Source organism: Schistocerca gregaria, chromosome 4 (assembly GCF_023897955.1).
Source record: "Schistocerca gregaria isolate iqSchGreg1 chromosome 4, iqSchGreg1.2, whole genome shotgun sequence".
Lineage (NCBI taxonomy): Eukaryota > Metazoa > Arthropoda > Insecta > Orthoptera > Acrididae > Schistocerca > Schistocerca gregaria.
In genome coordinates, this window is record NC_064923.1 from 561,697,174 (window position 1) to 561,712,330 (window position 15,157).

A 15,157-nucleotide genomic window follows, 5' to 3' on the forward strand; every position below is an offset into this window, starting at 1 on the left:
GCTGGAATGATGTAAAACATGCAAGTGTCACATTTGCCTACAAGTATTTGGGTTTAGCCATCAGAAAATTACAATTCTGAGGTCTTGTTTGTCTATGATGAATCATTACTTTGGGTGGAGCTGGAAGGGGCAAGAGATCAACTATGGCCTTATCAACAAACTCATCACCTCACCATTCACCTGAAGGGAACCCTCTGTTATACTAACCAGACCAGTATTCAAATTGCTCACCATCAATTTGAATCATTAGATTTGCACTGCCCCACTAATATCCATCAAGGAACTCTTCAAGAATTGCAATACTTATCCACAGTTGAGTCTCTGTAGTCCTACACATTCGAGACTGGGATGTGTCGGATTAGGGCCTACAGAAACTGCTGGATTTTCAATGAAAAGTGCAGGTGTTTTTTTTTAGTATTATAACATTTAAGTGACTCACAAAACAAAACAAAAATACTCTGTAGAACTCAGATAATATATTAACAATACTTTATGTACATATTACAGCAACAAACATATTAACTGAAAAGCAAAAACAATTTAATTTTTTCTGCTTTAATAATTTTTATGTTCATCAACTGGCTTCGTCCGTGATATGAAATCATCAATCTTTGTATGTTTTTTTAGAACAAAGATTTTAAATCTTTCTCTTGCAGCTTCCTTAAAACTAAAACATCAGCTGCTTCTACATCATTTTCCTCAGCCCACGTGACCCATGTGTTAAATGCGCTCACAGCATCACTATGTCGCACGATCTGTACTGGCAAAATTTCCAATTGTTCTTCTTTGTCATATGTAGATAACATGTCTTGGACAATCTCATTATGACTCATCAGCTGCCAATTTTCATCTTCATTTCCAAATAACTGGTCTTTTATGTGGCTAACAGGCAGTGTTCCAGAATCATTTGAACAGATATCATCAACTGCCTCTTGGACCTGCACGATTTCTTTGTTGTCAATAGGTTCAATATTTTCCTCAGTTCCTTTAACTTCTTTAAAATATTTTTTGTACTTGTTTAATAAAGGAAAATCTGGCCACAGTTTGCCACACCCAGATACCCAGATATCTTAGAAGATAAGAGTGAAGAAAGACAAACCAACTTTTACAGCAGTTTTAGGTAAGGCTTTTAACAAAGGTGGGGGTGGAGAAGTAATTTAGGGCCAACTTGACTAAAAGGAGGTATTGGTTGATAGGAAACATCCTGAGGTATCAAAGAACTGTCAATTTGAGAACGGAGGTAAATGTTTTGGAGGGGTGAAAACTGTAGAGGAAGAGTTAGGCTTGAATTCAGTAAGCAGTACAAGGCAATGTACAATGCAGTTTATGCATCCTCTAAACATGCGTAATGTCAACAATGGTGCTCTTCCTTTAAAATATTGTTTGATCATTAATGATGGCAAGAGCTAATGTGGTGATAGTTCTTGGAATTCTAATGATTCAGGACGAAAGAGCTGATAGCAATGAAAAAATTCATGGGAGGTATGTTAACATTTGATCAACTATTTTATAATATTATCAGTGATCCTCCAAAGACTGCTTCAAATGTTGTCACAGGCATCTCAGTTATAAAGTGGTGGAACCTGATAAAATGAACTTTCCATGATAACTTCTTCTGTGATATTATCACAGGGGTGCAGAAATGAAATATTCCAATCTCAGGAATCCAGAATATTAAGGGTGAAAAGCAAATTGTTTTTGGATTATTGGGCCACCATCTAGTAACAACTGACTAGTGTCTGAGATTGTCAGTTGCACCTCTTCTAACCAAAATATCCAACAGCAACTTTCAAATTTTCTTAGATAGAAATTAATTTTTAACAGATACAGCCCACTGATTTAAGTACATTTTTGGAGACCCTGAAAGACTTACATATGCCACATTGTTCTTCACATAATTTATGTAACATATTATTTAGATTTTTTTCATAAATAACAAAATGTAGGTAAGACTAATGGTTATATAAACTAAACTACCTGCTCTGGGGCGATGGCCTGTGCAGCTCTTGTATGCTTTAATGTACATAAATGTTTTAAAAGGCTTAAACAATGAGCATGAAGGCTTCGGTTACAGTAGAGGCAAAATGCTCGATTAGGCTCCCCTGGAACACTCTTCAGCCAACCTAAATAGCAGAATTAACTTCTGACAGTAAATGAGATTAGACTGACAGTTGTCTATTTATAAAAAGGTATACAAATACAAGTATTTGAAAAAAACCTAGTTATCAAATTCACAAGAAGTGGCTGAAATAAAAACAGCTTAAATAGGAGGCAAGAGTATAATTACATAGCACTTCTGGTAACAAAAATGATCACACAACAGTTTAAATGATTACCAAAACTAATTCAGATCAAGGCAGCAACAGAGAAAAATAACATGATCCTAAAAAACTACGAAGAGAATGAAAGAGCTAGTTCTAAATTATTTACTGTATGGAGGAGACAAGAAGGGACAAAGCATAATTTTCATCTCCAAATTAGCACTGTATCAAAATGAATTGCTGTTGTTGCCCAAAAAACAAAACATTTACGCGAGTATAAAGCTTGCAAAAGTAACCTCGATAAAAACACACACAAAGTACACAATATACAGATATACTCTGATAAGCCAAAACATTATGACCACTGCCCACCATGAAACTGAATGCCGCCGGTTGGCATTGCAGGAATGTGAAGCAATAACAAAAGTAAATAAGCAAAGCAACCACAGATGGAGGACTACCCTAGTGAAGGATTGGGCTGCAAATGGGGAAATCGATTGAGATAAGCGACTTTGACAAAGGGCAGATTGTTATCACACAGAAACTATGAATGAATATCTCGAAAACAGCAAAGCTGGGTGAATGTTCACATGCCACTGTTGCGAATGTCTAAGAGGAAGGAGGATACTGAAACTAACACTAGGCACCAAATCGTAGGACGTCCACAATTCTTCACAGAACATAGGGTTCGGAGGCTTGTCTGCTCTGTAAAGAATGATAGATGGTGATCTGTGGCACCTCAGCTGAAAGAGTAAAATGATGGTGCAGGCACAAGAGCTTTGGAGCACACCGTTCATCTTACATTGTTAAACATGGAGCTCCACAGTAGACCACTCCTGCAAGAGACACTGAAATGCAGTGAAACCTTGCTTAACGAGTGCCTCCCATAATGGACAAATCACATAATGAGTAAAAGCAACCTGTAAAAAATGACTCACTGAATGAGGGCTATTGCATAACGAGTACGTACTGCAATCTGGGTTTAGCACTCTTTTTGCTTCCATCTTGGTGAAGCTTCTGATCACACATTTTTCTACACTCGTGTTCATGCCATGTTTTTTTGTGTGCAAATTTTGATTACCTCTGTAGAAATGTTCCCAAAGATAAAGCCGAAAGAAGGCAACCATACGAGAAAGAAAATGAATTAACGTAAAATCACTGAAAAACATGAATCTGGTTTGAGCATTGCTGATTTAGCATGCATGTACAATCAGTCTACATCAACTATTTGCACTATCCTCAAGAACAAGGACAAGATTAAGGAGGTACATGCTTCAAATGGAGTGACAAGATTATCTAAACAACCATTTCATATTCTGGACGATGTTGAAAGGTTGCTTCTTATATGGATAAATGAAAAGCAATTGCAAAGTGACCCTATTAATGAGAAGTTGATTTGTGAGAAGGCGAGAATGATTTTTGGCGACCTCATTAAAAGATGCCAGGATCATCAGCAGCCGAAGAAGGGTTTAAGGGAAGTCGTGGGTGGTTCGAGAAGTTTAAGAGAAGAACCGGTATCAACCTCATTGTGAGGCAAAGTGAAGCAGCCAGCTCTGGCCCGAAGGCAGCAGAGAACTTCATCAGCAACTTCAAGATGCTCGTAGATTCCAGGGTTGTCTGACAAAACAGATTTTTTAATTGTGACAAGACATGTTTATTCTCAAAAAACGCCGAAGCTTACATTTATAATCGCAGCGGAGACTGCATTGCCGGGTTGCAAGCCAATGAAAGGCTGTCTGGAATTGCTATTCTGTGACAATGCAAGTGGCGATTTGAAAATTAAACCACTACTTTTATAACACTCAGAAACTCCATGAGCCTTCAAGAAGTGTAAAATCCAGAAGAGCAGATTAAATGTGATGTGGAGATTCAACAACAAGGCTTGGGTGACACATGATCTTTTTTGTGACTGGATCAATGAAGTGTTTGGTGTTTTGGTGAAAAAATATTTCTTGAGATGAATCTGCCACTCCATGTCTTGCTTGTTGAGGACAACCCTGCTCCTCCCCATTCTCCAGGCCTACAAGACCACCTCCTTGAAGAATTTCAATTCATCAAGATACTATTTCTGCCTCCCAACACCACTCCCTTACGCCAGCCAATGGACTAGCAGATTACTTCTAAATTTTAACCCTTTTGGAATGGAGTGCGTTTCCCCAAAACGAAGCAATTCGGCAACACTGTGCGCATTCCATATCCCTTAGGTTTCTTTCGTCGCTTTTAAAATCTGCAGTTTTTGACTTATCAGTGTATTTTTTCTAATGAAGCTTAAAACATGCTCTTTACTGGTATACTATTTTCATTATTCCATGTCATGCACTTTTTGACTTGGCGGAGGTGTTAAAATAGAGGAAAAAAATATAAAAAAATGAAAATTTGATATTTTTTACTTTTTCTTTTTTTTTTAAATTTAGAGATGATGCATTGAATTAGACATATTAAAAGTAGTTGTATCTTATTCTTTAAAGTTTTAGCTTTAATACAACATATAAAATACAATTTTATCTCTTATGGGACATCCATGGGAAGAAAAATAAAAAGTCCATTTTGAGAGATGAAAAATTTGTTTTATGTCAATGAACTACAGAATTTCATAAAATTTGCTTAAAACAAACTTTACAATTTTGACATATCGATTTTTCGATAGGCAACCATATTTTACAAGTACTTTTGGTACTTTGCTACTTTGTGGTACTCGCTGAAGCACTCAGGCACATGAAGAGAGGGGTTGGACGGAAAAGTTTCGCAAATAAAAAGGGGGACCGTTTTTGCCCTCTTGGCTTGGAGCGATCATTGCAAATCACAAAGTCACCCTGTTTTCCAGTGTCCATTCTTGCAATAGCATGGTACAGGACATCCATTTTGTGTAGGCCACCATGCTCAGAGCGTGGCCTCTTCCTCGATAGGGCTGGTTGAGCCCTGACGTCGCCCACAAGCTCCTTGACGAGACTCTTCCAAAACTGCAAATGACTCTTTGGTTTCTCCTCTTTTCTTTGCTATGATGACATATAGCAAGTAAGAACTGACGATCTCCACCTGAAATTAACCAGAACAATTACCCTTTTGTCGAAACAAAAATTTACTAAGCAGGCCATAGCCTATTACAAAAGTGAGTATCGTACCTCGAATAACCAGAAGAAAATTTTCCTCCACCATTTGAGGGATTTTCTGGCAAAATGGTACAACAAGCTGTAGTGACTGGCTCTGTCTCGGCTCCCATATTTGCCGTGTAGTCACAAATCACTGATGGCTTCTGGATCACCTCTTCACTGCCTCCCTGCTTTCTCTGGGTGATTTCTTGCATAGCATCTTTGTGATGAGTAGATTCCATGATAACCGGCCTTTTGTCTTTCCACGCTAGAATAACTGCTACTGCATTCTCGAACGCCTTCATGTCGCCCTTTTTGAGTTTTGACAGCTGTTTTCCCTTTACCTGCAAGGAAAAAAAAAAGGTAAATTTTGTACAGTCTTCTTTTGCAAAATATTTAGTGAAATCAGTTAATTACCTTGACTGGTAAATGAAGGATGATTCGAGACGTAAACAGAAGTTCAGGGTGCACCAAGGACTCCATCGTAGGAGACCTGTAGTAGCACTCAAATGTCGAAATGTATCCTGTTTCAGAATGTAGACTCGTAAGCCCCACTTCATCAGTTTCTGAGGATTATACCGCTTGAACGCAATTCTTCCCTTGAAATCAACAGTAGACTCATCCACTGCAATTTTTTCTCCTGGTGAAAAGTGCTCTCGACACTTGCTGTCAATGAAATCGGCGACATTCTTCACTTTTTGGGCTCAAGTAGCTAATTTCGCTGAGCCCCGAGGAGCCGGAGGACAAATGTGAAAGGCCGGTAAAGTTGCAAAAATCGGTCTTGGATAAATACTTCTGGAAAAAAGTCCTGCTTTGTTGTCCAATCAGTAGAAAAGTAGGCTTTTATGTCCCTTTGTTCATTTCACCATGTTAAGAATGGTACCCAAAAAGGCTTTTATTCTATGAAAGTCACATCATTCCAACCTTGCCACTGCGAGCAGGTTTCAGGGGGTTCATTTTTTCAATCTTATTGCGGGCCTATCAGTTTGTCTCGGCTACAATGTCATTCAAAAGTTCGTCAGAAAAATATAGTTGGAAAAAATCTAGGAAACTCCTACAATTTGTCACTGCTTCAGAATTTTTTTCCCTTTGTGGAACAAAATTGATGTCATTAGGAAGCTCCCCTTTTCCTGTAATATCTGTCCATACACCACCAACCTGAGGAGCACCACTATTCGCGCCACAACCGTCATTCAAATCACCATCATCCTCTCCATTTTCTTCAATGACATTTTCTTCCTCATTGTCTTCTTCATTTCCCTCTTGGTCTTCTTCTTAATTTTCCCCTTAACCATCTTTTTGGTCATCAGCACTACTTCCTGACCACTCACTCTCACCACCATCATCGTCTACATTCCAATCTTCATTACTGTCTTTCAGCAAACTCTCAATGTCCTTATTAGATAAACGAGCCTTAATTATGTAGCCACTAACACAAAAATCACCACTTAATTCAGAAGACAATAAGTCACTGATGTGCAAACATAAACATGACCGCAGGTCTCACGCATGCTCCCTAGCAACAGTGTGACCAATTAGTAGATCACTGAGGGGAAGACTGTGGGGAGAGGGGTTGAGCACATGCCAGACACCCGCACTCCGCGTGGAGTTCACATTTTTCCCAACAGAATGCACCTCGTCCCATGTCGCTACTGCAAGCCAGTCCCTAGATACAGCGCTGGGTGTGTGACATGACAATCGGGCTACGTATATGGGCCTTGCATCCCATAGCGACTGTTGCATCGGGCCACGTATATGGGCCTTTCATCCCAAAAGGGTTATGAAACTCTACACTAAAGCACTCTTATGCACTGCTTTGAATTGGCTGAAGCTACCAATTTCATTCTCAGAGAGTTTTGGACATATCACTTCAACATCGTTGCTGCCGTCAAGACGATCGAAAAGGCGTGGGAAAGGGTTACCAACAGAACTCTAACTTCTGCTTGGGAGACGCTTTGGCCGCAGTGCATTGTCGAATGTGGCTCTGAGAGATTTGAGTCAGTACCTGTGGAGCCCATGGTCAACGACATTATGTCTTTGGCCCAGAGCATGGGACCAGAAATGCCTAACAATGATATCATCGAGCTTGTCAAAGATCACAGCCAAGAAATGTGCACTGAAGAGCTTATAGAGTTGTAGTGTGCTTCACAGTAGGAAGTTGTGGAGAGTTCTTTAGAGGTGGTGGTGGTGGAGGAGGAGGAAGAGGAAGCAGTTAACAGCAAAGCAGCAATCTACAGGCGCAACAAGAGAAATGTTGAAAGCATGGGAATCAGTTGTATCACATATTTAAAATCATCACCTCAATAAGGCAGTGACTATGCACTATACAAATTATTTGACGATATACTGTGTCGCATTTTTGCCAAGTGTTGAAGCTTCAGCAAAAACAAATGACTATAGATACCTTCCTAGTAAAAAAGACTTAGTTATGCACCATGAACAATAAAGTAGATAATACTGCATGTATAATTCTCTTCAAATAAATGACATGACTAAGATAGAACTTTTTGCAATTTTTCTGCGTGGAAAGCATTATCGTATTTTACATTAATTAATATGGGATAAATTATTTCGCTTAGTGAGTTTTACACACTACAAATAAGATCCTTGAATGAATTATGCTCACTGTGGAAGGTTCTGCAGTATTGAAGTGCATGGTAAAATCGAAATACTACGGCTAATAAATGGAGCTGTATGGTGTGTTGTAGCTGGGACTTTGCATATCGCTTTGACAGCTTTTTCTGAGCTATAAATAAGCATTTAGAATGGTTGTTATTTTCACACAAGATTATCCCATATGTCAGTTGAGAAAGAATATGTGTATAATAGACAGAAAGTAAAATATTCTTATTTACTGTTGCTTGTAACTTTCTGATCATAAAAGTTCCCTTAGAAATTTTTGGTATTAAATAATTTACATACGCCTGTCTAAATTATCTTGCAAAACAATGGAAAAGAACAGTATGGGTACATTCTCTAAGGTGGGTGTACTGTTGTGGCAAATATTTAACTTCAGAGTTTTCCCTCAGTTCATAGACAAGCCAATAGGATTCCAACTATCAAAAAGTACTGTAGAAGTATCTAAGCTACTACTACAAGAAGTTGTATCACTTAAACTGATATAATCGGCATATAACTAACAGTATGAAGTCTCTTTTTTTTTCAGTGATTTCATTTTGAAGAAATAAAGCCTCTATGGTGCCCCAAGCTCCACTCAAGTTACCTGTAAAAACCCCATGAAACTCTAACTTGTAGTTTTGGAGAAGTGTGTTCAAACATACACACTCTACTGTTTTACAGACTTAATATTCATGTAGATTACACACTGAATAAGTATAACTATGCCCGTTCCAGTTCATAGCACCAATGATTAACTTTTCCAGTAGTTTTATTCCATAAAAGTGAAGCATTTGTAAGAATGGAAATAGCAGTCCTACATTTAAATTTGTTTATTTCCAGTAGTTTTATTCCAGAAAAGCGAAGCATTTGTAAGAATGGAAATAGCAATCCTACATTTAAATTTGTTTATAACAAAAATGTGTGAAACTTCATTTTGTATTTCTGTTCCATTTAAAATGCTAATTGTTGGAGCCCTTAGTACTTATTCACAGGGATTAACACAGGTTTGATTTCAGTTATGTTTATATATGGTTATTCAGTGTTAGAAGTTGCAACTGGTAGGCCTCATTGCTTTATGAATATCTGCTAGTATAAACACAACTGTAACAGGCAACTAATTTATAGAAATACATATACCTGTGTAATTACTTACAATATTATACCCATAGGTGACAACTCTGTGTACTATTGCTGGTTAATTAATATGTTTTTCTGATTGGGGGGGGGGGGGATGGAGAACAATCTCTGAGTACGAACCACAGAGGTCAATATTTGGTCTGCTCTTGTTTCTGTTATATGTAAATGTAAGTGATGTCTTTTATAATGAAGTCCAATGGATGTGCTTCCAACACATGAAAATGCAAATAAATTCTGGCAATGGCAAGGAAAGCGTTTCTGAAGAAGAGAAATTTGTTAACATCGAGTATAGATTTAAGTGTCAGGAAGTCGTTTCTGAAAGTATTTGTTTGGAGAGTAGCCATGTATTCAAGCGAAACATGGACAATAAATAGTTTGGACAAGAAGAGAACAGAAGTTTTCGAAATGTGGTGCTATAGAAGAACGCTGAAGATTAGATGGGTAGATCACATAACTAATGAGGAGGTACTGAATAGGATTGGGGAGAAGAGGAGTTTGTGGCACAACATGAGTAGAAGAATGGATCGGTTGGTAGGACACATTCTGAGGCATCAAGGGATCGCCAATTTAGTATTGGAGGCTAGCGTGGAGGGTAAAAATCGTAGAGGGAGACCAAGAGATGACTACACTAAACAGATTCAGAAGCATGTAGGTTGCAGTAGGTACTGGGAGATGAAGAGGCTTGCACAGGATTGAGTAGCATGGAGAGCTGCATCAAACCAGTCTCAGGACTGAAGACCACAACGACAACTCTTTGAACTCTGATTAAAAACAATATTTGTAATTCTGTGCTGGCTAAGACCTGACCACACAATTACAAATAAAGCATGGTGGTAAATCTAAAAATGCAACAGATTAATCTAAAGTTACAGATGTTTTTAAACTGCCTGACAACATAAGTGAAGCATTCAGAACATATGAATGGATGTTCATGTAACATTGTACACATACACACACCATCAGGAGGTATGTAAATGATTAGAGCAGCAATTCTCTTTGACAGATAGAACAGCTACCAGAGTGCATTAGTGTTGTGCAAGTATAGTGCTGTTACCATATCTGATAGGGTATACAAAAGGCTTCAACAGGGTCGGATGTTGAGTGATCACTGCACAGAAATGGAGATGTTGTGTACTTGTGTGACACAGTGTTATCAATGCCTGACAAGAGTTTGAAAGGGGCCTCATTGTGATTGGAGGGTTGAAAGTAATATCCAAGTTTGTGAGACATTCAGATGTGACAGTGGCCCGTGAGTGCATGGGAATGTGAGAGGAGGCATACTTATTGTCAAAGTTGGCATCACAGTGTGAGGGACTGTGGTGTATGACTCCAAGTGACAGCTTCTGACTGATCATCTTAACTGTCTAAGCACTACTACTTTTACACTTTTGATAAATCAGATTTTGGAGATGTAAATGTCAGATATTTGACTCCCGTCCCTAATTTCATTTATTATTATGTTTAACGTCCGCAGCTCGTGGTCTCACTTCCCCAGCATGGGGTCCCAGGTTCGATTCCCAGCGGGGCCAGGGATTTTTCACCTGACCCGAGATAGCTGGGTGTCGTCGTTGTGTTGTCTTCATCATCATCATCATCATCATCATCATCATCATCATCTTCATCCATCCCCATTACGGTCGGAGGAAGGCAATGACAAACCACCTCAATTAGTATGGCGGTGCAGGTCTCCTGCATTGTTCCCCTAGGCTCTGCCAAGAGGCATGGGACTTCATTTCCAATATGTTTTACACATCATATTCTGATGTAACTCATTATTGAGCAAGGAAGTGTTTGTTGCACTGTAGTATACTGTAAGTATAATAAGTGGCAACCACTACTCTAAAAACTCTTGTAGCCTACATATTTTGAAACAGCTGGAGTATTGATATAGATAGCCTCACAGTCTGCCTTACGAAATTTGCTGTCGGCGAGTGAGCAATTCACTGAGAGAGTGTCCCAAAATTTAAAAACTGATTCATTCCACAACATAGGGAGAGTTCGCACTAATGATCCATGGAACATTCAAATAACTGAAAACTAATGACTCTGTGTTGTTCTTCATCTGGATTTCTGTTTGCTTTACTCCAAACTCACAAACTAACAATTACTTTTATTTTACCCTATAAACTGATGATCCTTCATTTCTGGTTTATGTATTCTGATCACAATGAAAGTTTCCGAGTGAGGTAAATGGTGATTTTTACAAAATTCAAATTAACATCTCAAAGTAATCTCCTTTAAGTTCCATGCAAAAGAGCTTCCCCATGAGCCATTTGGCGAACAATCCAGAAACACTTAAATGACAAACACAGTTCTGGAGGACTTGAAAATGACACCAACATACGCTTTTCACCATCATGAGCAGAAAAAGAATCACGAGTTCAGGCCTGATTGCAAAATAGATGCAGAACTTTCTGGGTTTAGGACCCAATAAGAAAAATATTGCAATAATGAGTTCTTCACAAAGAAAACTATAGTCTGCAATGAAACTTATTAGTAAATTAACTCAGTGTGTTGCGCTAGGATTAGCACCCAGCTCAATCTGTAATGTCTATAGTAGGGAAAGAATGTGGTGCAATATTGGTCTTTAGGTTAGGTTAGTGTTGTTTAACATCCCGTCGACAACGAGGTCATTAGAGACGGAGTGCAAGCTCGGGTTAGTGAAGGACGGGGAAGGAAATCGGCCGTGCCCTTTCAAAGGAACCATCCCGGCATTTGCCTGAAACGATTTAGGGAAATCACGGAAAACCTAAATCAGGATGGCTGGAGACAGGATTAAACCGTCGTCCAGTGTGAATATCTGGTCTTGAGCACAATTCTAATCCCTCAGGAAGTTTCAGAGATGACTATGTCCTGGCTTTGGAGGGCCATGAATCTTGTGTTGGTGAAAGAAGATACCACTCAGGCCCACTACTGGTCACACCTGGACTCTCTTTTGAAAGGCTTACAAAGATGTACTCCGTGACATCAATATGTGATTACATCCTATGACACTGTGATCACTTTCAGTAAATAAACTGTACAATGCTAGTTGCTGCACTCACCTTTGACAAGACTCTACGCGGAAAATCTGGATTCATCACCAGGATGTCAGTGAAATGTAATATAAATTCCAAGTTACTGAAAATTAGTCAGTTAAGCATGTTTTTACAGAACTGCAAAAACTGTGTCTATTGATCCTAAGTGCAGAAAAATAAGATGATGAACATTATATCGGTTCATGCTATTTGTTGTTTATATATCTATTCAGTCATTCTCCAAACACAAATGGACTGTCATCTGTGGCAGCTATTGCTGCACACAGACGCTAACTTCATATTGAAGGGGGTGCAACTCTACAAAAAAGTGCAAGGAGCTGACCATCAGAAAGTTCTTTTATGTACTCTTAATTTTGACCATCGTCATGAGGAACCAAATTAGTAATTTAACTCAATTTCCACAAATAAAACTTACACATAATGGTAACAACAATATAAAAAGAACAGACTGCTACTCACCACATAGAGGAGACAGACAGTGACAATGTAAGAGACTGCTAAAATATTTAAGTTTTCGGAGACACAGTCGTCCTTCTGAATTAGAAAATTCACACACATCCGCACAAGCAAAGTGCAATCTACTGGGATGGGTGGTGGGGTTGAGGAGGGATGTGGAGGGGCAGGAGTAGCAGGGATAACTCTGTGCGCTGCAGAAACAAAGCCCCGCCCCTCCCCCCCAAATTAATCTGAATTATTTATGAGGCTGTTATGTTTTGCAGCAGATTGTAACTTCTGGAAGGGAGTCATTCCATGTCAAATCAACACACCTATTTTACCTCACCCTCTTAGATTTTGCTGAAAGTTGGTATACTTTTAGTGAGCACTGAGACTAAGAAAAATACCAAATTTCAATTTTTTATGTCAAACCATTCCTGAAATATGGCTATGTGAACTTTTCAAAAACCAGCCAAAAATGTATGAACAGACTTTTTTTAAATTGACCTAGGAGCTGCCCTAATTGAGCTAGAGAACTGGGAAAGGTGTCATTTTGAAGCATTTTTCATGCTCTTTCCAGTGATAGCCAAAAAATTATAGCTTCTAATTAATAACCTTTTTCAAAATGGTAATTAATATTTTTATTTAATTTTTTTACAAAAAGTACACAATTGAAAATTTTCAAAATATTTCCATAACTGCTTCATACTGTTGTAAATCACATGGCAAAATGTAAATCTGGGATGATGATGGGTTCATTGTTAAAAAAAAGATGATGGGTTCATTGTTAAAAAAAATTATTCTGGGCTCCTGTTTTTCACTAACGGCCCTAGTTTGACCAAATTGACCTTTAACAAACAGGAATTTCTTTAAAATATAAAATAAGAATATTTCTGAAGCAGCGTAGTCTTCTTGAGTGGAACATGCAAAATCAACATTTGTGATATTATCCACTGCCCACTCAAATAGATCTCGTGCGGTTTGGATCTGATTTTGGTATGGCCTTTGCAAACTTGCACGAGCTGCCAGTCTCTTTACTGAACCCCCTACTCCATCACAAGGCCCTTTCCCACGTTCTGTGGCTGAAAAGTGCCACTCAGCTTTTATGTTGAAGTCTTCCTCATGAAGGCAAAGGTTCAGGAAATTTTTCTTATTTTTATACTGAGTGGCAGAACCGTCAGAATAATAGTATATCTTTTTTGGAATCTTTTGAAATTTATTTGTTAGATATGAAATTAGCTTCTTTTAAAAGGTGTAAACCGCAGTTGTATTGTGCTCCAGGCAATCACAAACAATGACAGAGCTCCTATGCTCAATTTTGTCTTCCTGTTTGTAATATATAACAAAAGGATGAATGGTAATCTGTTGTCTTGTCCAGTGGAGCTTCATCCTGTAGAAATACACTATAATTTTCTGAAAAATCACATATGACAACAAATTCAGATTAAGGAATGTTCGTTGTTGCTTGGCAATGAAGTCATGCCGAATCAAAGTCGACATCTTACTGCAAAATAAATCTATAAATTCTTCAGAAGTTTTCTGAACAATTCCGAGATTACATCGGTCAACTGACATCCACTGTCGGAACTGAACTTGTTCAATTAAGTTTTCATGAAAAGAGTCTTTTAAAATTTTACGTATGACAGTTTCTCCTGGGCAGTATTCACAGTTTCCCATGTTGCAATCAACTAAAGATGGGTTGCAAAGCATTTTTGCAATGCACTGCTTATAATTGTTTAAGCTGCTGTTTGTTACTGTATTTAGTTTGGCATTTTCTAACATTAATTTTATGTTTTGGTGAGTTGTGCACATGCAGACAGTGTGTGTGCCACTCCGGCCAGCTAATACACAATGTTTTGCTCTCAACCCATCAAATTTAAAGAAACCTATTTTTATGTTAGGAAACTTGTCTTTAAAATGCGTGTAAGCTTCTTTAAGGTTACACAACACCTGTTTCTGTATAAAATATAATGATGCAATGCTGAAAGTTCTTACCTGTTTCTGTAACTGTCACACAATCTTTAATACCTGGCATTGCCCTGCTAACTTCATCATTTTCGTAAAATGATTGTACAGTTTTGACAGTTTCTGTTGGTAAACACTTCCCTGGTTTTGGGTTTGGACTTTCCATGAATCCTTTCTCTTCCTAAATTTTTTTGGACTGACGAACTATGTAATTAGGAGCATTAAACTCCCTCATTATTTTCCTGACACTCCACTTTTCAGGTAAACTTGTAAGAATCATTAGTTTTTTGCTCTACTTATAGAATTTTTAAAGTTTATTTTAAGATTTTCAAGAACGGATCCATCAGTATCAGTATCTGGCAAAGAAGTTTCAGGAGCAACAAAAAGTTTACGTGTCGTTGATGAGATTTTCTTCACTTTTGATTTGGCGTAATGCCTAGATGTTAGTTTTCTCTTGTCAATTGGGGACTAACCTAGTTCTTGAAGTGTTGTGTTAAATGTTTTAACAGCTACTGCAGTTGGAGTGAAGTCAGGGTCTTGGTCTCAGGTGATTATCTGTGATCCAGAAGTTTCTTCTTCAACACTTTCATCACTGATGGGCTTTGGTGTATTT

The 15,157-nt window shown here is 38.2% G+C and overlaps 2 protein-coding genes across 3 annotated transcripts in view; both read right to left on the bottom strand.

Moving 5' to 3' along the window:
- LOC126267954 (uncharacterized) overlaps positions 1-15,157 on the bottom strand; it is a 94,195-nt gene that overhangs the window by 62,410 nt on the left and 16,628 nt on the right. For both annotated transcript variants that reach the window (XM_049973288.1, XM_049973289.1), the window contains exon 2: positions 1,978-2,123. In XM_049973288.1, coding sequence (XP_049829245.1) covers positions 1,978-2,123 — 146 coding nt within the window. The remainder of the gene's footprint in view (positions 1-1,977; positions 2,124-15,157) is intronic.
- On the bottom strand, positions 2,135-7,419 carry LOC126267955 (uncharacterized). Its single transcript, XM_049973290.1, has 3 exons — positions 5,768-7,419; positions 5,384-5,694; positions 2,135-5,297 (listed from the first exon to the last, which is right to left on the bottom strand). The coding sequence occupies exons 1-3, from the start codon at positions 5,831-5,833 to the stop codon at positions 5,258-5,260; spliced, it is 417 nt and encodes a 138-aa protein (XP_049829247.1). The 5' UTR covers positions 5,834-7,419; the 3' UTR covers positions 2,135-5,257.

Bases quoted from the DNA above. Each gene is read 5' to 3' on its own strand.
- LOC126267955 (XM_049973290.1), bottom strand. From the start codon at position 5,833: ATGGAGTCCTTGGTGCACCCTGAACTTCTGTTTACGTCTCGAATCATC. The intron at 5,695-5,767 runs GTAATTAACTGA...TTTTCCTTGCAG, and splicing joins TCCTTCATTTACCAGTCAAG to GTAAAGGGAAAACAGCTGTC. The intron at 5,298-5,383 runs GTACGATACTCA...GGTTAATTTCAG, and splicing joins TTTTCTTCTGGTTATTCGAG to GTGGAGATCGTCAGTTCTTA.